The sequence below is a fragment of the Poecilia latipinna genome, unplaced genomic scaffold, assembly GCF_001443285.1.
Source record: "Poecilia latipinna isolate Pla-1442-1.1 unplaced genomic scaffold, P_latipinna-1.0 Scaffold885, whole genome shotgun sequence".
In the NCBI taxonomy this organism is placed as follows: domain Eukaryota; kingdom Metazoa; phylum Chordata; class Actinopteri; order Cyprinodontiformes; family Poeciliidae; genus Poecilia; species Poecilia latipinna.
The window spans coordinates 156,171-184,165 of NW_015113501.1; the positions used below are offsets into that span (position 1 = coordinate 156,171).

Genomic DNA, 27,995 nt, shown 5'->3' on the forward strand with positions numbered 1-27,995 from the left:
TCTGAGCCAGCGGAGGAGTCCAGTTGTGTAAAGATGGAACTCTGTGGGTTTATTGAGTTTACGTTGGTCTTAGATGTTGTATGATGAACAGAGTTTGAGACTAGGTCTGCAAGATGGGAGAAGCTTTTTGAAAGAGTTAGTTCAGCTCACTTTTACAACAATAGCTATTTCTTAGGGACTCTCTATTGACTGTGCATGCTGGTTTTACACAGCTCTGCTGTATTTAAAGTCAATCAAAGTTTATTGACATTTCGCATCCAGAAGTAGATGTTTTTTCCATGCATTTCTTGCTAGTAGTTGAAGTGATAAACGATTTTAATATAACCTTTAAAATATATTTTCTGCATCAGTTTTCTTCTGATTGGACCCATGTGGTTGAGTCCAGTGAGAGTGGCTCAGTACTACGTTACAAGAGAAATGTATTATTTTTCCAAAATTAACATCCTTGTTCATCTGCAGTTTCATAAAGAGCATCTCTTTGGTTGAAATTCAACTAAAATGCATTGAGAATGGAATAAAAAGATAACTAATTACGGTTGTAGCAATACACACAGTCTATGATATTGTGCTTTGCTGGTAAAAAAAAAAAAATCAAATTAGACAAAAAAGAGTGGCGAAATGATTACCCTGGTACTCATCTACAGGCCTGTTTGATCTGTTAAAACGTGGCTCAGCTGTGGCAAACTGAGAAACGCTCTTTCAGCATGAACCCAACCTGCAATTATGTTAGCATAATAATGCTACCGCCACTGAATATTATACCAAGAATGGAATTTCTTCTGCCATTTTTTGCATCCCTGAGATGCTTTCAACATATACTTAGCCTTGGGTTTATTTCTCCCTGGAAAGCACAATAAAAGATGTCCTCTGATTGTTCAGTTTACTGTGGAAACTGTTTCCATTTCAAGGAACAGAGAACATGATCAATATGATATCCACGAGGGGACAGAGCTGGAGTTCTCCAATTATATGGTTTTCACAGCAAGTTTCTTCCGCTTCCCTTTGGGAAAACAATCACACTTTGCACTTGGCAGAAATTAAATCACACGTCTATTTTTGTGCCACTTTAGGAAGACTGAGGATATCCTCAGGGAAAGATTGCACTTTTATATTTGAATGTGTTTTCTGCAGGACAAAAAGGTTATCTTCAAAAGCCCTCAAATGCAAATGTCCATTTATGTGAAATTTATCAGGATCTAACTACTGTAACTACTCTAGAAAAATAAGTATGAAAGGCTGGAAAATTCAATTGTTTAAAAGGTCGGTCCTCAATGTACAAATAGCCATTATTTAAGACACACAGAGATTACTCGTTTATCTGCATTTTATCCACTGAAGTCTTTCCTTGCAACTCCACCTGATAGGAAAATGGCTTCAGTGCAGAACAGAATACGTGATAGGAGCAATTTGAAAGTTGGCAAACTACTAGGAGAGACCTGCTGCTGGACAGCAGTTAAGTATAGCTTTATTGGATTAAGCACTATTGGTCATGGAAACAACGGCACACGTAATGGCTTTGTTTTTTGTTTTGTTTTTTATTCATAACAATTACAAAGACATAGTAAAAATGACAGACTGAAAAAATTATGAATGCTTTTTAAAGAAAATTAAATAAATTTTGCATCACTTTACAGAAAATTACAGCATGGACAACAAAAAAAACTAAAAACAAATCACAAAAGCAAAATATCAAAAAGTAACGACTATGATTTTTTTTAAGATGTCTCTCTTCATAAAAAATGATGTACTTCAATTTAATTGATGATGTAAATGTTTAGCACTTAGTTTTTTGCCACCAGTTTTGACCACACTGAATGAGCAGAATTTGTTTTCTTTAATTTGTGAAATGTTATCTATAAAAAACTGATCATAATCCTGATCAGACTTGTCCAGCAGATGCTTTATCATAATCTTCTATAACTAACAAACGAGTCATAAATTTTGTAAACATAAAAACCAAAAACAGCACAATAACAGTTAACAGTAACACACCTTAATGAGAAATAAGCCAAGTACAGAGTATCTGGAGGTGTGTTACATGCCATAGTGGATGGAATTAGCTCCTCTTCTCTTCCAAGTGAAATAAACAAGACAATTTTAAATCCACGGTAATGCTTGCTAATCTATAATCCCACAGCCTTGGTGTTGGCCCTGTTTAGCTCCTGTGTAAGGCCTGTCCGACAACACACAGATCCGGGTGTGATGTAGAGCGTGGCGTTGTCCTGAGGTCTGACTGGCTACCCCATAATTCACGGTGCCTGGCTGGATTGTCATCTAGCCTGTTAAAATGAAAGTCAAATTTACTTTAGGGGTAAGCGTAGCATGCCTGGAGGGCTCAAGAGGGCTGTTAACAGAAATCATCCTTTAAATTAAACAAATGCTGTCAGGTCACATTGTGCAGAAGGAAAACAACCCTTATCTAATCAGAAACTGTTTCTGAGCCTGGTGGTCTTGCTCTGGATCCTCCTCTGCCTACTTCCAACGGACAAACCACTGTTATGTTCACCAACATAAAACTTAGCAAAGGATCAATTTCCATTTGGATCATAAGGATAATTTTGTACCATTTCTGCCAGTGAGTTCATTAAAAATAACAGAGAATTGGACTTCATCTCTAATAACGTAATTCAAAAAGGTTACTCAAAAGTCAATATGGTTTTTAGGTCTTGTGTTTGGTCTTTGATGTCCAATAGGCTTCAAATACTGTTGATGTGCCCCACAGGCTTTGAGACCTAACACATTCATTTGTTCTGCAATTATCCCTTTTCCTTTTGTTTCTTCAAGTCTCAAAATCCAGTCCATGAGGGCCAGTGTCCGACAACGGTTAGCCATCTCTTTGCTTCATCACACCTGGCTTCAGTAACTCATTAGCCGAGCTCTGTAGAGCTTGACTGCGTAATAATGAGACAGTCTTGCCATTGAATTAAAGTGTGTAGGGGAAAAGACACATCTAAAAGTTGCAGGAGTCTGGCCCTCTAGCACTGTAGTTTGAGACCACTGTTTTAATTCAAAGGCAACATTTTGAAAGACCTTTGGAAAGCATGACTATTTTGTTGAAGGATTTAGAAAAATAAATAAATCTTACCCCTTTGTACATATTGCTGGCTCACTTCCACAAGTTTCAGCCACTGAGGTCCCTTGGAATCGGGAAGTCATGCTTAGACTTGGCCTTCTGTCTGACTGGCTACGTCGAACAAATGGTCGTGGTCCTTGAACAGACACAGGGAACCTTCCGTGACTCCCCCAACAACTGGAAAGAACTGAAACTCTGTTCGAAGTCCATGCTTGAGGTGGTTGGACAACTGAACAAGGCTGGGCCTCAAACATGGATGGAGAGACTGGGCAGAAGACCGAACGAGCATTACTGAACATCTGTGCACTTGATTCTTCAGTGCTGTTCTTCCTTGACCATTTCTGTACCTTTGGTGAGGCTGGTGGAGATGGTGCTTTGAAAGGGTAGGAAGTGCTAGAGTTCTGGTTTGCAACAGGTGGGCTGGGAAGTCTCCGTTGAAGTGCTGGTGGTGTAGGAGGTGTCTTGTTAACAGGGGAGCTATTTGTTGAAGGTATTGTAACTTCCTTTTTTGAACCAAGAGGGCTGGGCAGTCTTCTATGCAAACTACTTGGGGTAGAGGGAGTGGAAGGTAACATCCGGCCTTTAGAGACAGGCGGCGTGCCAACTGGTTGGCTACTGGCAGTTGAAGAAGGAGGCACGATAGTTGCACTGGTATTAGATTGAGGCACTGAAATTTTGCCATTATGCTGTACATTAGGTGATTCTCCTTGGGGTTCTGAGGTTGCTTCCCTACTAATCGAGGAGCTCTCCGAGTTCGAGTCGGAAGATCGTCGTGTGTGTAAGGTCTTTCTAATTTGATGGTTTGAAGATTCTGTCTCCATTCCAACGTGCTGACTGACTTTTGAAAAAGCAGGTGTACCTTGAAAAACAATCTTCGTTGACTGTGGTATGCCTCCTTTGCTTGGTAACACTGTGACAGTCTGAACTGAAGCTCTAAGTCGTTGGGATACAGCAGGCCTTTTTAGCACAGGTGACTTTCCCACTTTTGTAGTCCCATCTCCTGCTGCAGTCGATCCAATTGGAGCACTTTCAAAAGAAGTGTCCATTAGTACTTCCAGAGGAGGTGGAGGAAGATTGTCGAGATCAAAATAATCATTTTTTTCAGATGTTGTGGACTCAGGTCTACAGCTGGTCACTCCCATACTAAGAACTGCTTCCACATTTCCTAAACCAGGTAGGATGGGAACACCACACTTCTGTACTCCTTTTAAAGGCCCAAGAACTGTAGGAGTTTCTCTTACCTCTATACCCTGGCTGAAGGTGTCAATCAGCTTTTTGACTGAATTCCTGCCCCTGTGAAAGCCAGATGACAGTTGTGGTGATAAAGGAGGGCTAGGTGGAGGAGTGGCTTTTATATGACACTTGGATTCTGTTTTTTCTTCCTGTTTATCTTTGTCAACATCAGAGATGATTTCTTTTTTGTTGCTGTACTTTAAGAGACGTGTTTTGTCTTTAGGTGATTGGCTATTATTGTTTTTACCTTGTGGAGGCTGTTTTCGATTTATTGCTGGAGACTGAGCTGGTGAATTTCCTTGAGTTTGTTTAAATGTAACTGACTTTGAGTTTCCTCCCACTTTGGTTTTACTCATCCTTTGTAATCTCTGGTTTAAAGCATTCTGAGTCCTTTCTAATTCAAACAGAGTTGGATCTTCACCTTTACTCCGCAATGATTCTGCTGACCTGGAACGTTGACCCCTGGCAACTGGGTTCTTTTTTATTTCTGTTCTCCGAACAGCTGTTGCTGTTTGAGGCCTCCTTGGAGATTGCACCTCCTCATCTGTCCAATCTTGTCTGGTGGTCTTTGGAGTGCCTGCTACTTTTGCTTTGGCACCAGTGTTCTGCTTTTGTACAAACCGTATTCTATCACTTACAGCATTTTTCATTTTGAGAGTCATTTCTACATTTTGAGGATTTTCTATGCGTTTTCTCGGTATGCGGAGTGGAGGCGTTGCTGAACTCATGGGTGAAGAATTAGATCGTCTCGGGAATGATACTTTTCCTTCCTTAACACCTCTATCTCCTTCCTCTTCATCATTGTTGTCATCTTCACCATCATCTAAGGAGGCTGAGCCTAACAGTGAATCTCTTTGGTCATTAGGCACCATGGTACACGTAGAATCAAGTGAATTGAGTGAAGTGAGAGAAAAACTTGGACTCATTTGAGTCCCATATTTTTCTATCGATGCTCCAGTGATGTTTGTAGCAGTGTACTCCGTAGGACTGAGTGGAGTTCTGTTTGTCCCACTGGACCCACAACTCTCACGTCTATGATGCTTTTCACATCCATTAATGGATTCATTCTCAGCCCCGATACCACTGTCCTCACTAAACAGAGCTGAATCCTCTCCTCCAGGCTTGCGCAGGGAGGCCATTTCTATTTGGGTTAGGAGTCGCATCATCCTGGCCTCCAAAGTGCGTTTGATTTTCAGTTTCTCTTCTAAAAGCTCTGACACTGAGGCAAAGTAATCCACTGCTTCCTCTAAAGCAGAGTCTCCAATCCCACAAACAGTCCCGCTCACATTCCTCATCCTCTGAGTGGTGTACTGAAGAAGCTGCTGCAACAAATCTGGTGGTGATTCTGAGCTAATCGGACCAGACGTCCGCTGCGAAGAAGATGAGAGATTTTTCTTTTGGCTTGGCCAAGCAAGATGTTCTCCATTTGCTTTCAAAACCTGTTCCCCCTCCTCTGTCATTTCTTCCAGTCCCTGAATTATTTCCTCATAGCGCAAAGCCATGAAGGCTATCATTGTCTGCACAGCAATCTGAGTTTGGGTGGCTTCTTCCATGAGCTCAAGTACAGAATCATATTTGTTTATACTGGGATTCAAAAAGGCATATGCAGCTTGATGAGCCTTTACCAAAGGTTCTGGAAAGTCTACTTTTTGATCTGTAGATATCTTTTCCTGGTCTTTCCTTCTGGGACCTTTAGTACCTTTGGCTGATTTCTTTGGTTTCTTGTTAGACTTTTTATCAGCCAACTCCTCCTTGTCAATGTTTTTATCCTTTCTTAGCGGCAGTGTGACTTTTTCTGTTGCTGTACTCTCACCTCTATCAATGTTCTTTACCTCTGTGTTCACTTCTTCAGTGGCATATCTCTTTTTTTGTGGTGTCATTTGTGCCTCTTTCTGAAGTACCTGGACATGTGGAGATTCCTTGTTCCCCTTTGCTTCTCCTTTTGCCTTGTTCTTCTGTCCGTCTTCATCTATCTTGTTTTCTTGAGGCACTGCAGGTAACATTCTTTCCCTCCTCATGGCACCCAAACTGCCCAAATTGGTACCTTTGGAGGGTGAGCAGCCCATTTTTTGTCTTGAAAATACAAGATGACTATGTTTTCTCACAGAGCAATTGCAAGAGAAATGAAAATCCAACCAAGACTCTTATCCACCAGCTGTATCAGTCATTTTCAGATGGCTGAGGCTGTACAGAATAACACAATCCCTTTCAACAAGGCGTTTGTCAAAACAAAAAGCAGATAAATCCATTTCAAAAATTGCTTCTACCCGTTACAAATACAGAAAATAAATCCACAGACTTGTGGTCATATTAAAATTTGTCTGTAGCCTGCAGTGAAATGCGTCCCTCTGAACCTTCTGGAGGGCAAGCAGCTGAAAGGATTAGTAGGGCTTTCAGTGAACTCCTCCGCATTAACATATGGCACGTTAAACCAAATAAAACTCACCTACTTGTAAGAACATAAGCTCATTTGTGTAATAGGGGCTGGCCCACGATGGCTTTTTATAGCCTGCAAAACAATATTGTAGTTTTTGCTCCTCACTGAAAAGGAAAAGTGATTTTCAGCAGGCATTCAAAAACATCTTTAGTTGTATTCTCAGTTATACATTTACATGTAAAGCTTCAATTTTACTAGAATTTTTTTTTTTTTTTTTAATGGAGCATTCAGCTTGGAGAGTCAAGAATTTATACAAGGCATAAGCCTTGTATAAATTCTCATTTTGTCTTTCACATTTCCCCAATCATACAGCATTTTAAGTAGTTTTCATTGTGGGCTCCTTCCTCTTTCACAACCATACAAAAATCAGATTAGTCCAGTCAAGTGCTGACTAAGGCAAAGAAAAAAAGTGTAATTGACTCAGACCTAAAAACAGTTAAAGAAATCTCTAAAATTTCAATAGAAATCTTTATTTTAACCCATTGAATGGCTTAGCAAACATTCCAGATCACTACAGCCCAGTCAGAACCAAACATGAAGCAGCATTCAAGTGCACCAATCTCAGTTCAGAAAATGAACCCATCGGGTCTTCAAAAAAATAAAAAATTCAAACACCCACTACCTATTGGTTCAGCAGTAGCCCTTCAAGGGTCAGTTTGACAAATCCTGTACTCTGGTCTTTCCTGAGAGCCAGTGAAGTGTCTGAAGCAGTCTGTTCTATCATAGATTAAAGAGTCAACACAAACCAGCTGAGTCAGTTTCATCATGAAGTCCCTTTTTGTCTTACAGATGCTACAATATGTTAAATGATAAAGATAGGAGTCGAGCCAGTTTTAAGTTTTCCCAGCAGTTTTATTCAGCTCTTTGTCCACATCTAAAGAGTTCCAGATGGCCAGATGAAAAGTCCACCCTGAAAGACAAGACAGGATAATGGGTACAGATGGCAACTTGTGTTCCAGCAGTAAACACTCAATTTTGCCTTACCAAAAAGACAATCTGCCTTCTAAAAGTCAGTTTCTGGAACATCTTGTTGCTGCATTGTGTCAGTTTCAGGCTCTGAAGAATAGTCATTGCTGGAGTACTGATTGTCAGAAAGGAGGTCTCTTGCTCTGTGATGGCCTCCGTTTGGCTGCATGAGGAGAGATGGCAGGTATACAGAAGGCTTCATCATGCCCACCGGCACCTCACTAGTCATCCAGGCCTGTGCAAGGGGCATTTCACGAAATTTCATTAAATTATTTCCAATGAGAAACCGTTCAGGATCCAATATTGAAGGCTGCCACGGCAAGTAGCCATAAGCAGGTGGAGGGCCCATCCCATAGGGAGCAGATACAGACAGCCGGCGGTCATATGCTTGGAGAGGTGAACCACTCATGCCATAAGCATAACTGTAATGAGGGGACCCAGCAGTACCATAACTGTAGCCATAAGGAAGAGATGCTGCATGGATACCACCATAATTATAAGGAAATCCCCTAAAGCTAGCACCATAAGTATATGGATGAGTTTCAGGGCTGGGATATACAGCTTCATGGAATGGTCCAAACCAGGGATTGGACAATGGATACAAGCCTCCAGGACTTGAAACAGTCAGTGGTTGCATTGAGAAGGCAGGTGACTCCTCTGCACGCGATGGAGGGCCAACATAAAAGGCTCTTGGTGGTAAAGTATCTGGGGCACTAGTAGTGCTGGAGTCAGTGATCTCAACAGGAGCTTCAATACTGGAGTTCGACTCGGTTCCAACAGATGAGGATGCAAACTTAGAGTCTGGAATTGCTGAAGATTCAGAACTCAAGGAAGTTGCTTTATTGCCATGATCTGGTGAGAGAGAGAGAAAGTTACACAAAAGTGGTCAGTTGTGTCAAGTCTCACAAGTTGCATGAATCTAAGCTGCTAGGAAATGAGTGGCAGTTGTTAGGCACCATGTTGTCTGTATGGAGCCAAAAAAGGTTCAATTTAGATTGTTCTTGTCACCAGCACTGTGAAGAGTCAGTTCATATTTCTCAAAACATCTTTTACATAACTAGCAGATCTTATTTTTGTCTCTACACCTTGCACACCTTGTCTATTGCAACTAAAATCCAAAAGAACACTGACAGTTTGAATTGATAAAACTTAAGTTTCATGCCAAGACCAATAGTGTCCATACTTTCAGGGTTTAAGATTTTGACTCACCAGTAGGAAAACAATTTCCAAGGCAAAAAAGCAGGCTGATCCATAACACCCTGCAAAACCTTCACATTAGAACCAACACTGAGACTCATTTTACTTTAATAAGTTAGTCATCACACCAATCCACTTTAGTAACAAACCTTAAAAGGCCTCCCAGGAACATAGTTGCCCCTAAAGAATAGTTCAGCTACAGAGAGTGACCCTCAGAGAAAAGAGAATGCTCTTAAACAGAAGGCTTTGCAGTCATTGTGCTTATTGGAGACACCTGTAGCACACTGAGCAGGTGCAGTGGTTCTTTTATTGGCCCAAGGGAATTTATGCAAGTGAAAGACAATCAGGTTTTCATGTAGTAAATGACAATGTTTGTGGTATTTACTAATGAATGAATGAAATGTCTTCTATGTAGTCAGCAAAAATCTACTCAAGGTAGAAGTCAAAAAGGATATTTCAATATATGAATATGAATATACTAAGGATACACATAAGACACACACATTTGAACAACAGCACTGTTGATTATGGTATAAATTAAAATTAATGTACCTTTTCTGGTTGTCAAAAAATAGATAAAACAACTTTTAGCTTGATTTTATTTAAAGACTGAGTCACTGAGGCATGTAGTTAATAAGGGGCATTTAAGACTAATTTTGAACTTTGGCACCACATTATCTTAAAAACTGGACATGACATACTCCTGTGACATTTGGAAACAAAAGGCTACATTTAAATAACAAAAAATTGGTAGATAAATAAAATAATGCAGCCATTTCTGTGCAAAATATACATTAGTGGGTTGTTCATAATTCTTCCAGCTTCATGCAACAAAGACAGAATTAGTAAGAATTTAGAGTAAAATAGAGAGATAAGTGCTGTCTATACTTGTATGCTATTTTTTTTATCTAAATATGTATACATTAGCTAAAGATGGATCTGAAATGTTTATTATGGTGTGCAAATTAAGATCAAAGTCAAGAAATAATTATTGAAAAGGTTTGTGATCAACTGTTTGCCAAGCTTAAGGTTTGATTTGAGATTCTTCTCAATATTTTGTTAGGTTATCTTCTACATTGCTCATTGAAAGATGTGTTCTTTCCTCCCTACTTTTCCGACATGGTTTTAAAATGTCTTGAGATGTATTATTTTGTTTATGAGCCTACACCAAGTCAGCACCATATGTAGAAAATATAGGAATATAGCTTTATTAGTTGTGCTTCTTTAATTTCTTCTCATACTGCTGATGTTAGTATTGTTCGAACGACTTGATTTTTAATATTACGCAGTTTTTTGAATGATGAAATGGATATCAAATAGGCCATGATTGACCCTTATCTTGCCTTACCAATATGGCGGGCGCGTCGACGTACGAGCGTACTGAAGTTCAACGCCACGTCAAAGAAGAAGGAGAAGGAGAAGAAGAAACACTGCGAGTAGTCAGCGCGTCTCGCGCTAGGGAGGAATGCTTCCTGCGGATCCTCGAGCTCTGTGAGTTGCTATCTACTCGGGTTAGTGTCTGTCCTTTTGTTTTATCTTTTATGGAGCTCACCAACCAGTAATAGCTTTAACTTTTATTTAACGCTGATACTTTTAGTTTTTACCGATGAGAAAAGATTTTCTGTAGAAAAACCGAAAATGTGTGATTTCGGTGAGCTTTTAAGCTAGCTACGCCATTCTTAACCTAGCAGAAAAGCTGTAGACTTGACGACTAATTTAGTAAAATGTCAATTTAGATCAAATGTTTAAGTAACATCCTAGTCACAAAAAATAAAAATAGTGACCAAGATTTATAATGGAAGGTAACAGTAATGTTCAGATTAATTACCGCAGACACCTGCAAGTATGTGGGTAAGCCTTTTCCGCTCCAAGTAAAAACTGATTAAAATGTATGTTAAATTCACATGAAAATCCAATTTCCTTGCATATCACTTAATTGTTACGGACAGCTGGAAACATATTTTTGTCAAAAAAGTGTACTAAACTAATGCAATACGCTAACATTATTAGAGGTTTTTCAGTATATCGAAAACAGTTCCGAATCAGTCATTTTTTTAATCCAATTGTTGTACTTTCAGTTTTCTGTTATTTGACGTCTTGCTCCAGTAAGCCTCTGTAGGAATAAGTTCTCTTTTTGGAAGACTCCGCTTTCTCAAATTTTGTCTTTTTTTACATAAGCGAGACATTTTAAGTTGCTTTCCCTCAGCTTTAACTTTGACACTGAAGATAGTTTTTGACAGATTCAGGATTGATTTTTGTTGTTGTCGTATCCAGCCGGCCTATTGGATAGTTCAATTATAAAATTCGTCTATTTCACCTGCAGTGGGATAAACTAATGCAGTTTATCCCACTGCATTTTTTTTATTTTAAAAAATAATGGATTAGTTTTAGTTTTACTGCATTAGTTTTATTTTAACTGATTAAATTAAACTCTGTTTGAAAAAGTAGGACATTTTGTATTTTCATACATAATTTATTATGCATACTGTTGAAAATTTTATTTTTACATTAATATATACTGCTCAAAAAAATAAAGGGAACATTTCACTTTAATTTTGTGTGTGGCTCCAAATCCAGGCCTCCATTGGTTAATAAATTTGATTTCCATTGATGATTTTTGTGTGATTTTGTTGTCAGCACATTCAACTTTGTACAGAACAAAGTATTCAATGAGAATATTTCATTCATTCAGATCTAGGATGTGTTATTTGAGTGTTCCCTTTATTATTTTGAGCAGTGTATATCGAATTATAGGATTCTCCCCATTAAATTATGTCTTTAATATTACGAAAAAGGTCTGTGCATTTAATGAACTGGAAAAGATTAGCTTTTAGTCAACATGAGATGTTTTCAGTAATTTTTTTTTATGTCGGGTTGAAATGTTTCTTAGTGTTTATATTTCCTTAGTTATATTTGTCACAATTAACTTTCTAAAGAAGTGGATTAGCTTAAAGATCTTTGACTTTTCCTCTCTCTCCAATCACCAGACAGCAGTAGCCTCCTGAACATATGACACAAGCTTTGGCATGATGAAAACTCCTCCCTCTGCATCCCTGCGGGTCAAGCGCAAGAATGTCCGTCAGATGAGAAAGCATTTCTGCCTAAGCAGAGCGAATGGTCAGGACTCTGAAAGTTCCCTGTGGAAGATCCAGTCCGGTCAGCGTGACCCGTGTTTTACCAAAATGCCTGCAACGGTCATCCAGCGGCAGGAAATGGCTTCATACTTGCGTCTTTTTGGTAAATCGGCATGTGGACGTGTGCATGAATGACTGGATGTAGTATGACGTGCGTTGGGGTCCTCTGGGCCTGATGAAACGCTATACAAATACATTTACCATTTAGATTAAGAACATCTGGTGAGAGAAGCTTAAGGACTAACATAATGGTTTCGGTTTCAGATGATGGCCTGATCCAAGACTTTCTCCGGATGGACTGTTGTTATAAAATGACTGACAAGGTAAAACCCTTTATACTTTATAACGAACCTTCATTTTGCTTAATTACTGTGGTGCCTACTTCAAGTTTTGCTCTATTTTGTCAGTACCTTTTAGCCATGACCTTTGTGTACTTCAAACGGGCCCACTTCTCTATTGCTGAATACAGCAGAAAGAATTTTTTCATGGCTCTGTAAGTCCACAGAACTCAGAAGAAGCTTTACATTTTTGGTTGGAAGCACAACATTCCTGACATCAGCATTTGTTCTGTGTCTGTAGCTATCTTGCCAACACCATGGAAGAGGATGAGGAGGAAAGCAAGTATGAAATTTTCCCGTGGGCTCTGGGAAAGAACTGGAGGAGACAGTTTCCACGTTTCCTTAAGCAGCGAGATGAGTTATGGGCTCGCATCTGTTACCGAGCTGCCGTCAGTAAGAGCTGCTGTGAGGAGGTGCGAGCATTTGTCTTCGAAATGAGGCTGATAAACTCAGCGCCATCCAGAAATCTCTGTCCTCTCAGCATGGGCATTATGATTAATTTTGGGGGCTTTTATCCATACATTTGAAGTGTTTTCTTTTTATGGTTGAAGGGTGTTATAACAAACAATTTGATGGGGGTACTGTGCACCTCGGTTGGTGGAGGAGGCGCCCCACATGCAGAAGTCATAGTCCTTGACGCGGTTTCCCTGGATTCGATTCCTGGTCTCGGACCATTTGCTGCATGTCTTCCTCTTTTCTCTCCAGCTTCTTTCCTGTCAAATGACTCTTCAGTAAAAGCCATTAGTGCCAAAAATAGTCTTTTAAAGAAACACTTTGACAGACGAACTTCAGTGAGTACTGTAGTTGATTTTCTCAAATCCAAAAAGGGTGAAAGTTATAGATACAGCTCTGACACACACACACACACACACACACAGATGTACTTTGAATGAGAAGAAAAGTCAGGCAACCTCCTTATAGCCAGTGTTGAAGCTTGTTGTATAAACACTCCACCCTAAAAACAGAATGGGTTAAATTGAGTATTAAAAGCCCTAAAATAATGACATTCATACTGATCAGTGTATGTGCATTTCTGACTGGTACCCTAGCTTCTTTCAACTTTAACAAGCTTGGATTAGTTTGTTGACTTCTGTCTCCCTGCCTCTGTCCCCAGGTAATGGCCATTGTGCCTTCTCACTTTGTGTGGCAGCGGCAGCGTTCTGATCACCACAGTGGCGCCCTGAGACAGTACAATTCACAAGGCCCTACTCGTTTTCCGCGCGGCCCGTCCGCCTCCCCCGTTTCCTGTGCCCTCTGCAATTGCGGCAGCAGGTTGCATCGCATCTCCTCCAGCCACCCATCTGCACAGACCACAAGCTACCTGAACCCGTTCGCTCCTGCCTTTACATTCGAGCTGACGCCACCCAAAGCCTCCAGCAGGACGGCAGAGGAGGATAAAGACGAGGCACCGAAATTGTGCTGCTTCTGTCCTGAAGAGCTTCCAAGTAAGGGCTAGAGGTTATTCAAAAGCCAGAATGCTGAGCGCTTTGCTATAGATGAAACAAGGTGATGAATTTCTTTGTTTTGCTTTTAGGCTTTTTACTGATTGTCTATTGTCATCCTGAGCACTGATTCTCCAGATTTTATAGAGCTTTTCTTTATACTATTGGATATCCACTAGCTTTCAGCAAAAAAAAGAAAAAAAAAACTTTGTATAACATAGCATAATGGGCGATGTGTATTTAAATAATTTAAGCAAATGCATATGATTTTTTTTACAACTCTCTTCATAAGACAGTTTAAAAAGTGATGTATTTGGGAAACCAGAAACAATCCAGGAAAGAAACCAGAGAGATGCATCATCCTTGAACACATTAAGTGAAATCATTTTTAAATTAGGCAGAAATAAAGTAGACCCTTGTTTCCCGCCTTTTTGAAACGATTACTTGCCAACTAATATAAGGAATAAATTGACATCTCCTAATCTAACTTGTTTGTCCTTTCTCTTTGATAGGGGAGACCTCTTCCTGCGACTCCTCCTGTGACCCCTTCATAGACTGGATCAGCGAGATGTAAAACCCAAAGCTAAACTCGGCTGTTCCACCTTCGTTCCTCTTTGTACCAACTGAACCGTTCTGTGCAATAATCCTTTATCTAAAACTTTGAAGGTCAGAGTCTTCCAGTTAGTGGTAACCTGAAACGAGCAGAATAAACTACACTTATTCAATGCACATAAATATGAAATAAGTTGTACACAAGCTAAGATTGTTCCAGCTACAGATTTCTCTACATATTTATTTACAGTATTTATTTAACTTATTTGTAAATGAGAGATATTTTATTTTTTTGCAATATTTCAACCCTGGTACACATGTTGGATTGAGATGGGGAATCTTGTGGGTATCTTTTTTTTCCCCAGTTGTGACTTTTTGATGAGCAAATGCCTGCGAGTTTAATACAAAGGCTGAACTTAAATTTGTCTCATTGTTGTCTTTTACTAGGATCAGGTGCCGATATAACGGCTGTTTTTATAATTAGCTAAAACATCTTTGTTACTGGGATACCGACACACAGACCAGAAAATGTTGGAATCTGAGTTTAGTATGTTGACGATCTGGATAGGATTGGAAAAAGAACATCGATTCAGGTCTTGTTCATGAGTGTATTATCAACATGATTTATAACAGAAATTCTAAAAGTATTTCTATCACCTGTGAGTTTTCATGCTGGCTTTTGAACCAAATATGCACATAGAAGTTGCATCTATCCTCAATCAGTCCTTCCATCCATCTCATTCTGGCCGTATACCAATACGCCCATTCAACCATGCATCTGTCAATATATCGATTGATCAATTTGTTCTGCCATTTTCTCCCATCAGTCATCCATCAGTTTCACCATTCACCCAGTTGTCCACTCTTTCATTTGTTTGTACATCCATCATTTTGTGGATCCTCCATCTGTTTTTTCCATCCATTTGTTTGGCTCTCCATCCAAGCCGTCCATCATTTATGCTCCCAGCTGTCCAACCATTGTTACAATCCAACTGTACATTTACAAAAGTCATCCATTTACTGATTCATCAGTTTATTAATTTAAACCACCCTTCCACAAGTCCATTCATCCACCTGTACATTATTTCTTACAATCGGTACATTTTTCAGGTTTCATGTTTGGACTTATCTTGGCATTTTTTATTTAAGCTAATAAAAACTTTTCTATCCCTGTTTTACCATATAAATGTATACATTTTTAGATTAAAAAAAAAAAGATCCATATTTCCATTAGTTTCTTTCACTTTTCAGGCTCTGTGAGGTAACATTCAGCTCTTAAATTATGTTTTGTGTCGTCAGTGACCGTGGCTACCTCACAAACTTCCTCAGCTTCACCAGGAATGCTGAAAAATGAAAGGACATGATCAGAATGTACTACAAACATGAAACAAAACCAGAGATTTGACCTCATTCTAACCTGTGTGACTCATCTGTTCTGGATGGGGTCTGGCTATGTAGGGAACATTACCAAATCCTGGCTCAAAGAGGGCTTCTGAAAAGACAACCAACGTTTACAGGGAGAAAATTTCAACCAATAGGATTCCAAGAAATCAGTCGTTTTCATTTGCATTTACCTCCATCGGCCGATGATTCTTCTTCGCTGCTCGTATCTTCACCGAGGTTCGGAGCTTTCCTGGTGCAGTATTGTCCATCTTTCTGCAGGGCAGGGGCCACCAACCATTGCCTGACGGGAACCTCAATGATGCGTTCACACAAAACAGGAAGTGCAGAACACCGGAGACCCTCCAGCAGATCAATAACCTGTGTTATACTGTGAAAAGAAAATAGTGAAACACAGAATTCAGTTCCTGCTCATACATACAATTTAAAACTTAAAATATTTAAGCAGAACACCTCTGAAGGTTGTTGCCCGTTTGGTCATAAGTATTATTTTTTACATAGATCTGTCAAACTAAAACCAATACTTGAAAACTGCCTTTATTTAAAATGAAAAGAAACCTATTTAGGAAGTTCAAAATTCAGAAACTTGTAGAACAATCAGCACTGAAGTCCACTCTTCTTTCACCTCATTAAGGCTTGCAGGCATGTTGCTACACAGCTATCCCAAGGTCACACTACAGCATGTCAATCATGTTGAGGTTTGGATTTTTACTGCACCGTTGTGACATGATTGTCCCGCTGATCCAGTCAGGACCAAGTTTCAGCTGTCAGATGGACTCGCATCTCACTCTAGTAGTAAGAGGAGTTCATGGTTGATTGAACCCTAAATAACTGCAAGGTGTTCATGGCCCATGGCTGAAAAACAAGCCTTAATCGTCATTCCTCCACCATTGCCCTGCATTTGGTTTATTTCTTAAAAGGTGCCATCTATATGTATCTCTATATTAGTCTTGTCTATTAAAAGGCCATTATTTAAGAAGTCCTTCGGTTTATTCATACAGAATTAAGAGCATGGACTGTGCTGCAATGTTTGTAAAGAAAAAAAAGACTCTGCTTCAACCCTTAGAAGCAAGCCATGCTTGTTATGCCTGAACTGACCTGTCTCGAAAGCTACCATGCTATTTAAGGCATGCAGCTTGAGATTCAGTACATTTTTTTGTTAGTGGCAGCCTTTTCATTTCTGATGTTATCGCCACTTACTGGACTTGCGTTGATACTTCAAGGTTTTCAGAAACACAAGAAAATGTTTAATTTCATAAAAGCTTTATGTGTTTTGAAGCGGCTGCTCACTTTGCGAGGTAGATGGCGCACACAGCTCCAGGATGCAAGTGTGGCAGCACGGTAGGTAAAACCAGGTGAGGGTCTATCAGGTCGAGCGCAACCTGCAACAGAAAGCAACTCTGACGAATGAGCAGATCTATTCATGTCAAACGTGTTAAGAAAACGTCATGACACTGACCGAGTGAAATCCTCGACCAGCGAGGAGTGACGAGGCTGTGCCGAGGTCAGCATTCAGGAACTCCACGTTGTTAGGCCACTCCTGTCCTCGTCGCAGAGCCCAGGATGTCCTCCAACGCTCGTAGTTCTTCACGGATCTTCTGTGGTGATCCGTCCTCACCTCTATGCTCAGCACGCTCCCTCTGGAACCAACTGGAGGAAATATCTGGACCCTATTGTTTCTGAATGTTGAATGAGGTCTCATTTTCATCATAATCTTGATTCACATTATTCATCTATAACATAAATTAATAGAAACTAGTCTTAAACCTTAATGTATTACTTGATATCTTCCTTTCTAAGAGGCTAGACTTAGATACCTTTTGATATGAGCTTAAATATGCAAATGAGATGCTCCTAACTGGATCTGTCAGATTTAGTACAGCCCTGCATGGTTATTCATACTCGTGCACTTAATTGTTGATCTGCAATGTGTTCACACCCTGTCAACTACTCCACATGTTGTTGCTTCACAATCACAAATATTAGTGTATTTTATTAGGATTTAAAATGATCAACCGACTTAAAGCAGTGCATTAATGTGAAATTGAGGAAGAGGATAAATGGCAACAAATCAAGACCATTTGCATTCAGCCCCCTGAACCAACTTTTTAATGTTTCACATTTGACTGAAGTTACAGTTGTCTACTTTGCATGTACAGAGGCTGAAGTTATGCCCATTCTTCTTCGCAATGTAGCTAGAGCTATTGGAAAGAGTCCTTCTCTGGACATCAATCTTCATGTCTTCATGGTGCAGCTGGGAGGTGAACCTCCACAGCTACAGCTTTTCTTCATTAATCGCCTTGTGGTTAGCTTCATTCATCTTGGTATCCTCCAGGTGAGCTTCTATTTGATCGCACAGCATAATGCTGGCCCAACCATGTTTATATGCGAGTATAGAGTTTTGTGTGACCAAGAGGGTCTATTTTGGTCATATCTGATCATCGCACAATCTTCTAAATTTTTGCTTTGCCACATGCACTGAATGGTATGTGGCAAAATCAAACACTTTATTTTAACAATGGTTTTCTTCTTGCCACTCCTCCAAAAAGGTCAAATTTGAGCAACAGCCAATTGTCATTCTGTAGCTTTTGCCTGAGACTGGTATCTTCCAGTTGGATGTTGGTCTGCCCAGTAATGATACGTTTGCAGTTGTGTTATACTCTATGATGGACGTAACAAACTTCTATGAAATGTTGTTTTGTGACCTTACTCTGTTTTAACTCCTCCACAGCTTAGCCATCTGTTGTGTCTCTTGGTCTTCGTGATGCTGTTTGCTGTTCTCTAGCAAAACTCTGAGGCCTCAAGAGAATAACAGCGCAATAGAGATAATTCCACTTCACAGTTATGTAGTAGTTTGTTTTGGTCTCTCACATAAAAACCCAATAAAGTACAGTTTGAGGTTGTAATGCGACAAAATGTGGAAAAACGTAAAGGTCACTAAAACTTTTGTGGTTGGGATGCAAGACAGGAAAAGTGACTCAGACAGACCTGCTCTGGACAGGAACAGGGACATTGCTCCAGACCCCGAGCCTGACTCAAGCACACAGTCTCCCTCTGTAACATCCATCATCATCAGCATGTTGGCTGCATCCTGAACACACAAGGAGACAGAGATGGAGGTTGTTAATCTGACGGTGTTAAAATCCTCTGCATTTAACATCTTCACTGATACAAGACCTACCTTAGGATAGGCGATTGCAGGACCCCTCTTCATATACAGCACATAGTCCTCCAGACTGGCACGACGGAAAAAGATGGGAGCACCCCTGCCTGTCTTCAAGAATTTGCCTGCCTGCTGCCCTACGAGATCATCATGCTTGATGGTTCCCCAGCTGCTCTGCAGGATGGCCCCTTTCTGAAGCTGGAACATCTTCCTGAACTCCACCCGTTTTTTCCTTCTGTGCTCAGCAATAAGCAGCTCCCCAAAGGTGAGCAGGTTCTCCCCAAGGAGACTGGGGTACACGTGCCCCTCTGCATGGTGAAATGCTGCAGCTTTCGGCTCCTCTCCTCGCTCAGGGCCACTGTGGGTCTCCAGATCGCCTTCATCAGTGACTCTCTCTGGATCACACCTCTGTGGATCCTCTTCATGCTGTTCTTGCTCCCTCAGATGCATCACCTCTGGGCTCAAAACATCCTGGGGCAGCAGACTGCTTATCCTCTCCAAAGGGGACAGGGGCCGCTTCCTCCTGAGCAGGAGATCCTGTTTTTGTGTCTGCTTGGGAGTTAGTTTTAAGGAGTCTTTGCTCTGTCCATCATTCTCATTAGATCTCACAGAAGCAGTGAGAAAAGTTCTGTTGCAAGGAATCACAAGTTTCTCAAACACATCTCTGTTCCTGCTGTGAGTCTGAATTGATTTGCAAGCTGTCACCAGTCTGTGCAAATACATACATCTGTGGGCTGCATGCACAGCCATCACTGTCAACTCTATCACAGAAACTAAAAGGAGAGAATCCCGTCTGTAGCCAGATAGAGAGTACACAGACATGCAGAATTACAAAAAAAAAAAAAAAACTAAAAGCAAAAATACATTAAAGTCAACTTACACTAACATAACTAACAGTTAGCGCCTGTTTGCACGAGGAAGGAGGTCATTGCTTCTAAAAGCACGTGTGAAAGCGTCATAAACAAGCGCCTGCAGCAGTACTTCAATGCCGCCTGCAGGTGGCGGTATTTATTGAGAGACTTTTTTTTTTAATAATATTTTATCTTAATATATTTAAAATATTGTTCTAGTTGACGTTATTCCAACGATAAATAAATAATTATTAAACAAAATAATTATATCAAAAATAGTTATTTAATTTCAGACGTCAATGTCACCGCCATATGTTGGCATTTTGAATTGATAAGTTATGTTCCTAGTGTTTTCTACAAAACTGTTGGACTCTGTCTGTTGTGATAGGATGACATCAGCAGCGCAAGTCTCTTATTTTAAGTTAGGCAGTAAATAAAGAAAGTAATAGAGCATGTGTGCCAAAACCTACTCCTGTAACGATTTATTTTAGGTGCAGTTACAACTTTTGTAAGTATGCAAAAACGTATACCCTGTTATAACACATACACTAAGTATACAGAATACACTAAGTATTCTGATTAGGAAAAGTGATTGTTCAACCAGAATTTATTTTGTAATTGTGCCATTTTTTTTCGTGTTAATTTTCATTTTATTCTTTAAAATACCAGAATTTGCGCTTAAATTAATATATTTTTTTTTTTTCTGTATGATGACATTACTTTTGAATATTAGATTAATTAGTGCCAGAGAATCCTTTAAAAATATTATTTTACTTCTTGGACAGCTGAGTTAAAATATGTTAAAGTAATTCTTATTCGTTTACAATTGTGAGTACACTCGGTCCACCCACCGCTATCAATTCCTGACAGAGCAATTCCTGACAGAGCTGCAATTTAGTCAATTTCTTTGATACTGAGATCAGGGCTTTACTGTAAAACACTAGCTGTGTCGCTTAGCCATTTTGGAAATAGTTGGCAAATGATTGGAGTCATTGTCTGTTTGGAAGTCCTTCTTTCTGATATCCTGAGATTTTAATGCCAGTTTCCCTATTTTCACCACTAATTAAAGCAACAGTCATTTGGCAAAAATGTTTCAGTTTTAGTTTGACCAGACAAGCCAGGACATGTCCTCAAAAATGCAAATCTTTTCTCAGTTCAGATGTTACATGCTCTTCAATATGTTTAGACACCTCCAAGCTCAACTCTTTGTTACTGACTCTTCATTACTGCAAAGACATTGATGTAAATGATACAACTTATGGGAATTTAAGGTTAATTTAGAGTCTGCCCTTGTTGAAAGCTGTTTATTTATTATACTTGTAGTGGGGTGTTTTTATTTGTTTTATGTGAGCAAAATGTGAAAATGTCCAACGTAATTCTGTTGTGTATTGTTTCTTTAAAGTAGCGTTGAACGATAATAAAATAAATTTTAAATATTCAGTCTCGAATGCCACTAACAATATGGCGGACGTGTTCACGTCTCATTTCCTATGTGGGTTGAACTCCTGTGGGTTGAACGCTGTTTGTTGTCGAGCAGCAGCCAATGAGAAGTAGGAACCCGTGATGCGTTAGTGCGCATGTCCTGTGACTGTCACACGTGGTTTGTGTAAGCACGTAGCAGACCCAAATTAGCGCTGCAGAAATGGCGGCGGACGGTCTTAGCATCTCGCTGAAGCTCCCGTGCGTTTTTTCACCCAAATCGCGACAGTACTTAGCCGTGTGTGCCCAGGATGGCAGACTTCGGGTCTGGAACACGGACAGTAAAACCCTTCACCAAGAATATGTGCCTTCAGCCCATTTAAGCGCCACCTGTACGTGCGTAGCTTGGGGACCATGCCGGACAGTGAAGGTAGGAGAGCTCGCTGTTAGCTGCTGCAGCTAGGCAGGCCTAAGATACTTAAATTGGTGTTTTACTTCACCCCAAACCATGAAGTAAGTGACTTGTTGTTTAGATAAAGCGAATACAAAGATGGAGAGTTGACATCGGTGTTACTCCAGACAGTTTATATGTCATAGCTGGAGCAAGGGTGCTTCAACTCGACTAGCTGCGCAAACGCACATGTTACTCCACATGGTAGTCACAAAAAACATGGACATCGTCTTGTGGTACAATTTTACAGTTTAACCTGCTTCTAAAAGATAACAGGCTTCTTTTTATTATTCAATACTTAGTTTTCATGTTGTTGTTAATGATATAAAATCGTTATTAGAGTCAGCATGAGGTGTTTATGAAGTGCGTCGAGCGCTTTCAAATGGCATACAGTAAAGTTTTGAAGCTTAATAATGTCAACTAATTGACATTAAGTTTATCTGTCGCAAATAATGCCTTGGATAAGATGAGATGGAAGTAGAGGATCAGGAAAGTTTAAGGAAGACTTTCCAAAACCTCTATGATGCGTGTAAATTTAGGATGCTTAAATCGATCCTAAATCATAAATGATAGAAGATAGATATATTGATTGTGTAAATGATTGTAGAAATTTGTCGGTATCTATCTGCATTTTGTGCCCACTTGTTGCCTTATCCAGTAGAGAAACCACCATAAGCCTGGTTTTAATAATTGCCAATTTATTCCTGTATGGTTGATGATGAATTATTGAGAAAAATATTTAAATCTCACAGAATAACTTGGATTTTATATTACACCCTGTTTCGATTCTTTGCGGTTCTGATCTCAGTTGATGCCAGTTAACTCTGATGAAGTAACAGACTTTTGACACTGGGGTAAATCACAAAAAAAAAAAAAAAAAAAATCAGAGGAGCTGCCTAGAATTAAATCGGATCAATCAGAGTAACATTACATGTTCTTACAATAGATTGAAGTAAATTACTTCTAATCCTCATTGTGGGTAAAAATAGATACAGGGTTGCTGTAAAACATCTCTTATCAAATAAAATGATGAAGAGGTGAAATTGGCAGTAGCCAAAGACTTTTTCTGGATATAATGTGGCTTGAGTTATGCAATAAGCAAAAGGAGATTGTTGAAACTTCCTAGTTTTGAATGAAAATCATCCAGAACTTTAAGTAGATTGTATATTTTTTTTTACATTTAAATTCCGTATCAAAAGAAAGATTCTGAAATGTGTGTGTGAAGTACTAGATTGACCAAAGTGATAACATGAATACAAAGAAAATTTGCTCCAGTATGCCGACTGACTTCTTCTTGGTCAGGTGTGTTTTGTAATGTAAAATATAAGTGAACATTTGGTTTTTATTTTTTTGTCTCTTTGTTGGTGCAAAAATAAATGACTTGATAATTCAAATACAAGTCGCTGTGATTTGGAGACAATCTATTTATTGTTGCACATCTGCTTCTAGGAGGGGCCTCAGAGAAAGAGGAGGAAATCAGAGGCAGCCCAGGTGGAGGAGAAGGCTGACCTGTTGGCTATGGGCACAGCAGCTGGAACTGTCCTCATCTACAGTACAGCGAAGGGATCCCTGCACTGCACTCTGGTAAACACAGGAATTATTCTGTACTACAATGTTGGCCGAAACTGTAATTCTGACGTTGCAGAATTCTCCACTGACAGCTCACATGTTTACTGTAGAAAACAGCAATGTTTAAAACGACACATGCAGGAGAAATTTTTCCAGACGAGGTGATGTGAGCTCAGCTTCTGTTTCTGTGCAGACTGTGTGAATTGTCTGCAGTGGTTTGAGCATCCTCTAAAATATTTTTCTGACTTTAAACCCTTCATGCTTTTCCCTGGTAGGACGGAGGTCACAGCGGAGGAGTGAACTGTGTCCACTGGCATCCGGAAGACGGCTTGTTATACAGCGGCTCAGACGACACAAACATCGTGGAGTGGGACCTGCAGACCGGGAAGACACGGAGGTCAGTGGCTGCTTCTCCTTTTGAGATGCAGTGCCTTCAGAGTGGAGATGGTGGGAGAGGAGAGCTGACTCAGCAGAAGAGATTTAGTTGGAGAAGATTCTGTTGATATGTTATTATATGTAATGTGTTACAAAATAAGCTTTGTTATGGAATTGCTCCACTCATGGTAGCAGCAGCATGTTGAAGTAGCTCTGTTATGTTCTGTAGACTGTTTTTTTTTAAGTCATTTGCATGTTTGGGTAATTGTTCCCTCTGATTTTGGATCCCGTGCAGCTGGACGGATTTTTGCTCGTACATTGTTACTTTCAGACATGAAAAGTAACGACGACTGTGGAAACTGTGTGGTGTTTTTGCAACCGGGAGCATCTGATTAGCATCTCAGAAGCTCAAATAATGGCTGACCTACAGCCCCAAATCCAACCGGAGTTGAAAAGGAGGCTTCATAGATGCAGAGCAAAGAGAGGAGGAGGAAATTCAGACCGTCTCTTCCATCGATCATCATGACCAAGGATCACATCCCTGAATAAACCGCGTCACTCTGCTCGGCTTTCTAACCATACAGCCAGACAGAGATTTAAAGAGAAGAAGCAAAAGCAAATGAGCTGGATTATCTGTGCTTGCAACAACTCATGGTGACATCCTGAACATGTTAATGTGGAATATTATATCGACTGCCTGGAAATTGAGCTGTTACCATGTCATAACAGGCATGAGACTGTCATATACCAACTGTCTTCAGTCAGAGGCCTCCCTGATTTATTTGTAACACTGACTGCTACTGGATATTCTTCCTGCCCACAACATCAACATCCACAGTGACTGTCTTAAGACGCTTGGATGATAACAAGTTATAATGATATTTGATTTAAATTTGGGATAAAGTATTTCTGAGTTGAATTGTTATTGAGTACTATTTGTTTTTTCTGTATGCTACCTCAGCTCAAAATCTGTCCCTTCCAGTATTTGGACTCTGTTCAATGTAACATTAAAAAAAAAAAGAACGTTTTGTTCCTGAAGCACGTTGGTGGATAAATCATTATGAAAGTATAATTTAACTGCAGGAACCAGGATAGGAATCGTTCACCGCTCCCTCCATTTCCTCTGCATCTACCAAGTTAAACCCACATAACTATAAAGGTCATTTACAGACATTTGTGGAGAAAAAGAGTGTGTAAAGTTTTGGGATTTAAAGCTACTTATTTTGTGAGGCACAAATAAAATCACCCACCCAGAAAAGTACCAAAAATAGGCAGCCGCTCACGATTAATGTTTCCCGTCTCATGCTTTACTTGTACGCGCAAAATCCTTACAGTTGCACTTCTCCACGATGGAGTAAGTTTTAAGTTGCTACTGCAACAGAATAGCTAGAAGGACACTGGTTTTTCTGCTTCTAATTTGAGCAAAGAAAATGTAATGAGTGCAGATGTCTTCTGATTTTTTTTTTCTCCTTTTTTGAGGTAAAAATCAAGTGGAAAGTCAAAACTGCGTCTTAAACGCTTGGATCAAAACTCACTCTCTATGATAACTCCACCTCATTAATAAATCTCCTCCCTGTCCCCCCCCCCACGTCCAAACAGTAAGTGGAAAGCAGACCGAGCAGCAGTGACCAGTTTATGCGTGAGCCCCGATGGGAAACTTCTGCTCTCGGCCGGGCACGTGATCAAAATGTGGGATTTAGAGACAAAGGAGGTCTACAGGGTGAGTCTTCTCATTCTAAAGGTTTTATTTTATCTGTAAAGTCTGTGCCGGAGCCCAGTGAGTATAACGCGGTCCTGTCTTTTTGATGAGTTCTGCGGTGGGTTCTTCTCTTGGCAGAAATTCACAGGCCACTCCACGGCTGTGACGACCTTGCGATTTGCCACCACGCGGCCTCCCGACAGCAACGGCCTTTACTTCCTGTCAGGAGCAGCACACGATCGACTGCTCAGTGTTTGGTGAGTTAATGAGAACCTTGAATGCTTGAATTTGGGTTATGTTGGTAGATGTTCAGTAAATTTCAGGCTCTAGCCTGGCCCGCTGGGAAATTTGCCGTGAGTTAGACTGTGCTAAATCTACCACAGTGTAGTCCATGAGGTTGGGAAGTATTTTTGCTTTTGGCCATAAGGCGACGTCAGAATGACAAACCGAGTTTCAAAAATGATGTTTAGGAATCCATACCTAGCTACATTAAACCCTCATCCATACCATCTTACCGAACTTCATTACAATTTGCTCACTGGATGTGACAATCTAGCCACACCACGGCTATCTCACAACAACTCTAAAATGTTAAGGAGAAACTAGATCAATCTCACAAGGCAATTGGTTGCTGAGTCTGACAAAATATAGACTCTGAGCACAAAGCAGTGATAGTGGGAAACAATTGTTCCTCTTTTAAAAAAAAAAAAAATTACTGCTTGGAGGGGTAACAGGTTGTGTATTTGTATCAAACGGTGAAAGTCGCATGTGACCTCTCTGAACCAGAAGAGGATGCCGACAAGCTTTCACGTAGCTTATCTGTAACTGTCGCTACGGCTAATGAGTGGATGAAGCTAACATCTGAAGCTCTCCACACCAAAGCAATGCAATATTGATGTTGCGAACACTTACACAGTCTTATAAATTAACAAAATAGTGAGAAATGTCTGTGCTGGTTTGTGCAGGTATAATTTTCAAGGTATTAAATGCTTTAGGTGTCATGCTTAAGCTCAACCACTTGCCTTCATATTATCTGATTCAGAAGAAATACGTGGATTTTGTTCTGTTGGTGCTGTGACCTTTACTCTTTCATTTATGCTATAGTAAATTTGTCAGCGCACAAGTTCTGCCCTGCTTGCTGTACATGACCCATTTTATCTTGTCTTTAGAAGTTTGCTTTATGTTTTAAAGAAGCAGATAGAAACTCAACGATCCCATTCGTTTCCATGTTCAGTTTTAATGTGGATGTATGGAATCGTGACCCTAAAAACTGATGTGTGTTCCTTTAGACTCCTGTTTTTAACCAGTAACAGCAGAGATCACATCAGCGAGCATGAAGTGGAACGTCTGGGTACAAAGCCCAGTTCCTGTGAAATGTGACCCGGCCTGGGAATCTTTTAAAAGTCAAAGCGTGAAACATTCATCGAAAGGCTTTTGTCACCTCGTGTTTAATAGGATCAATCTGGATATCACAGGCCGGCATGTTTTGACAAACAGCTGAATTGATAAATTGCTTCTGGCCGTGTGTGTCTGATGTCCAGGCAAGTACGAGAAGACGGCAAGGACAAAAACTCTGTGGTTTCTTTCACTTTGACGGATGAACCCCAACACGTCGACCTCATCACATCCAGCAGCAAGGAAGAGGTCGGAGCCTGGCGTAATGCGTCTGCAAGGAACATATCGTTGTGTTTTCTGTTCACTCCTGACTTGCATGTTTTTTTTGTTTCCTGCAGGCTGTGAGGCTGGCAGTAGTGTGTAAGGACGGACAGCTGCATCTGTTTGAACACTTTTTAAATGGGTAAGCCCCGTTTCATCGTTTCAATGGTGGGAAAACCTGAAACTGGTCAGAAGAAACATCTTGGTTCATATTAAATCTTACGTGCAAAAAAACTGGAATAATTTAAAGAGGCACATGTGAAAAGTGACTTAAAACTCAGTATATTTGTATCTGCTCAGGCATCATTATAAAACAAGCCTGCTTAACCCTACTTAATGTTACGCAGCTACATTGTTTAAGCTGACATTTAAAAAAACGTAAAGATGATTTCAAAGTGTTGGATTTATTCTCATTTAACCCCTGGGTTGTAGGAAATACTGCTAGATCTAACTTTCAAATGTCCACACAGGCCTTGTAAGAAGCCGCTGTCACCGTCGTGTTCGGTGCAGATGTCCGACACCAAGGATTCCCCTATGCCAATCCCGCTGCTGGCCGCTGCCCTCGGAGCCGATCCACGGTCGGTGCTGCTCGCATACGGCAACCATCTGCAGCCCGTGATGGAGAACGCGGTAAGCGGATGTTTTTATCTGTCACAATGAAATGAAGTTTTTAATTGATTTTGGTAATGTGGCTGCAGTTAATTTGTGAACTGTGGTTCAAATCCAGATGGCAATAAACCTTTGCCCCTGGAAGATGTAAATAAATGCTGGCTATTAGAAGTTTTTTCTTCTTTTTTTTTTTTTTTTTTAATAAAACATTTTTTGTAAATTTGTTTATTTAGTTGTTTTGTGCATTTTACTTGTATTCCTTTTGGGCACATTGTTCAGAGAATAAAACATTTGAATGAAATTCAAAAACCATCTACCCATTTTTTTCCACTTATCCAGAGTCTTGTCATCTTCTTTTTTTTTTTTTTTTTTTTTTTTTTTTTTTTTTATTGCAAAACATAAAACTTTTTAAAAAAAAAATTGTTTGTGT

The 27,995-nt window shown here is 40.0% G+C and overlaps 4 protein-coding genes across 7 annotated transcripts in view; 2 read left to right on the forward strand and 2 right to left on the reverse strand.

Annotated features, from left to right (window-relative positions):
• Positions 1–1,811: 1,811 nt before the first annotated feature.
• pcare1 (photoreceptor cilium actin regulator 1) lies at positions 1,812–9,180 on the reverse strand. Of its 3 annotated transcripts, none has more exons than XM_015048472.1 (5): positions 9,056–9,180; positions 8,919–8,968; positions 7,728–8,561; positions 3,086–7,653; positions 1,812–2,279 (listed from the first exon to the last, which is right to left on the reverse strand). In XM_015048472.1, exons 4-5 carry the CDS (start codon positions 6,370–6,372, stop codon positions 2,156–2,158), a joined length of 3,411 nt encoding a protein of 1,136 aa, XP_014903958.1. In that variant the 5' UTR covers positions 6,373–7,653; positions 7,728–8,561; positions 8,919–8,968; positions 9,056–9,180; the 3' UTR covers positions 1,812–2,155. The 3 variants fall into 3 exon arrangements, with proteins under 3 accessions (XP_014903958.1, XP_014903959.1, XP_014903960.1); XM_015048473.1 differs by having other exon boundaries at positions 8,919–8,977; XM_015048474.1 differs by lacking the exon at positions 1,812–2,279 and having other exon boundaries at positions 7,577–7,653; positions 8,919–8,977; positions 9,056–9,178.
• A 701-nt stretch (positions 9,181–9,881) lies between these two features.
• Positions 9,882–14,789, forward strand: spdya (speedy/RINGO cell cycle regulator family member A). Of its 2 annotated transcripts, none has more exons than XM_015048479.1 (7): positions 9,882–10,417; positions 11,894–12,143; positions 12,305–12,363; positions 12,448–12,533; positions 12,620–12,791; positions 13,493–13,823; positions 14,333–14,789. In XM_015048479.1, the coding sequence occupies exons 2-7, from the start codon at positions 11,933–11,935 to the stop codon at positions 14,392–14,394; spliced, it is 921 nt and encodes a 306-aa protein (XP_014903965.1). In that variant the 5' UTR covers positions 9,882–10,417; positions 11,894–11,932; the 3' UTR covers positions 14,395–14,789. The 2 variants fall into 2 exon arrangements, with proteins under 2 accessions (XP_014903965.1, XP_014903964.1); XM_015048478.1 differs by having other exon boundaries at positions 9,884–10,397.
• A 595-nt stretch (positions 14,790–15,384) lies between these two features.
• On the reverse strand, positions 15,385–19,918 carry trmt61b (tRNA methyltransferase 61B). The gene is made up of 7 exons (XM_015048477.1): positions 18,955–19,918; positions 18,762–18,864; positions 17,233–17,423; positions 17,064–17,155; positions 15,947–16,143; positions 15,790–15,864; positions 15,385–15,715 (listed from the first exon to the last, which is right to left on the reverse strand). Exons 1-7 carry the CDS (start codon positions 19,756–19,758, stop codon positions 15,681–15,683), a joined length of 1,497 nt encoding a protein of 498 aa, XP_014903963.1. The 5' UTR covers positions 19,759–19,918; the 3' UTR covers positions 15,385–15,680.
• A 1,467-nt stretch (positions 19,919–21,385) lies between these two features.
• wdr43 (WD repeat domain 43) overlaps positions 21,386–27,995 on the forward strand; it is a 16,455-nt gene continuing 9,845 nt past the window's right edge. The window contains exons 1-8 of the mRNA XM_015048475.1: positions 21,386–21,636; positions 23,107–23,241; positions 23,502–23,623; positions 25,201–25,321; positions 25,439–25,557; positions 26,842–26,944; positions 27,034–27,098; positions 27,427–27,586. Of these exons, the coding sequence (XP_014903961.1) occupies positions 21,430–21,636; positions 23,107–23,241; positions 23,502–23,623; positions 25,201–25,321; positions 25,439–25,557; positions 26,842–26,944; positions 27,034–27,098; positions 27,427–27,586 (1,032 nt within the window). The 5' untranslated portion in view covers positions 21,386–21,429. The remainder of the gene's footprint in view (positions 21,637–23,106; positions 23,242–23,501; positions 23,624–25,200; positions 25,322–25,438; positions 25,558–26,841; positions 26,945–27,033; positions 27,099–27,426; positions 27,587–27,995) is intronic.

Coding starts and splice junctions, on each gene's coding strand:
- pcare1 (XM_015048472.1), bottom strand. CDS start 6,372: ATGGGCTGCTCACCCTCCAAAGGTACCAATTTGGGCAGTTTGGGTGCC. Junction 2,280..3,085: donor CCAGCAATATGTACAAAGGG/GTAAGATTTATT, acceptor TCATTTTAACAG/GCTAGATGACAATCCAGCCA.
- spdya (XM_015048479.1), top strand. CDS start 11,933: ATGATGAAAACTCCTCCCTCTGCATCCCTGCGGGTCAAGCGCAAGAAT. Junction 12,144..12,304: donor TTCATACTTGCGTCTTTTTG/GTAAATCGGCAT, acceptor TTTCGGTTTCAG/ATGATGGCCTGATCCAAGAC. Junction 12,792..13,492: donor GTAAGAGCTGCTGTGAGGAG/GTGCGAGCATTT, acceptor CTCTGTCCCCAG/GTAATGGCCATTGTGCCTTC.
- trmt61b (XM_015048477.1), bottom strand. CDS start 19,758: ATGTCTGTGTACTCTCTATCTGGCTACAGACGGGATTCTCTCCTTTTA. Junction 18,865..18,954: donor CTGCAATCGCCTATCCTAAG/GTAGGTCTTGTA, acceptor TTGTGTGTTCAG/GATGCAGCCAACATGCTGAT. Junction 15,716..15,789: donor AGAACAGATGAGTCACACAG/GTTAGAATGAGG, acceptor TTCATTTTTCAG/CATTCCTGGTGAAGCTGAGG.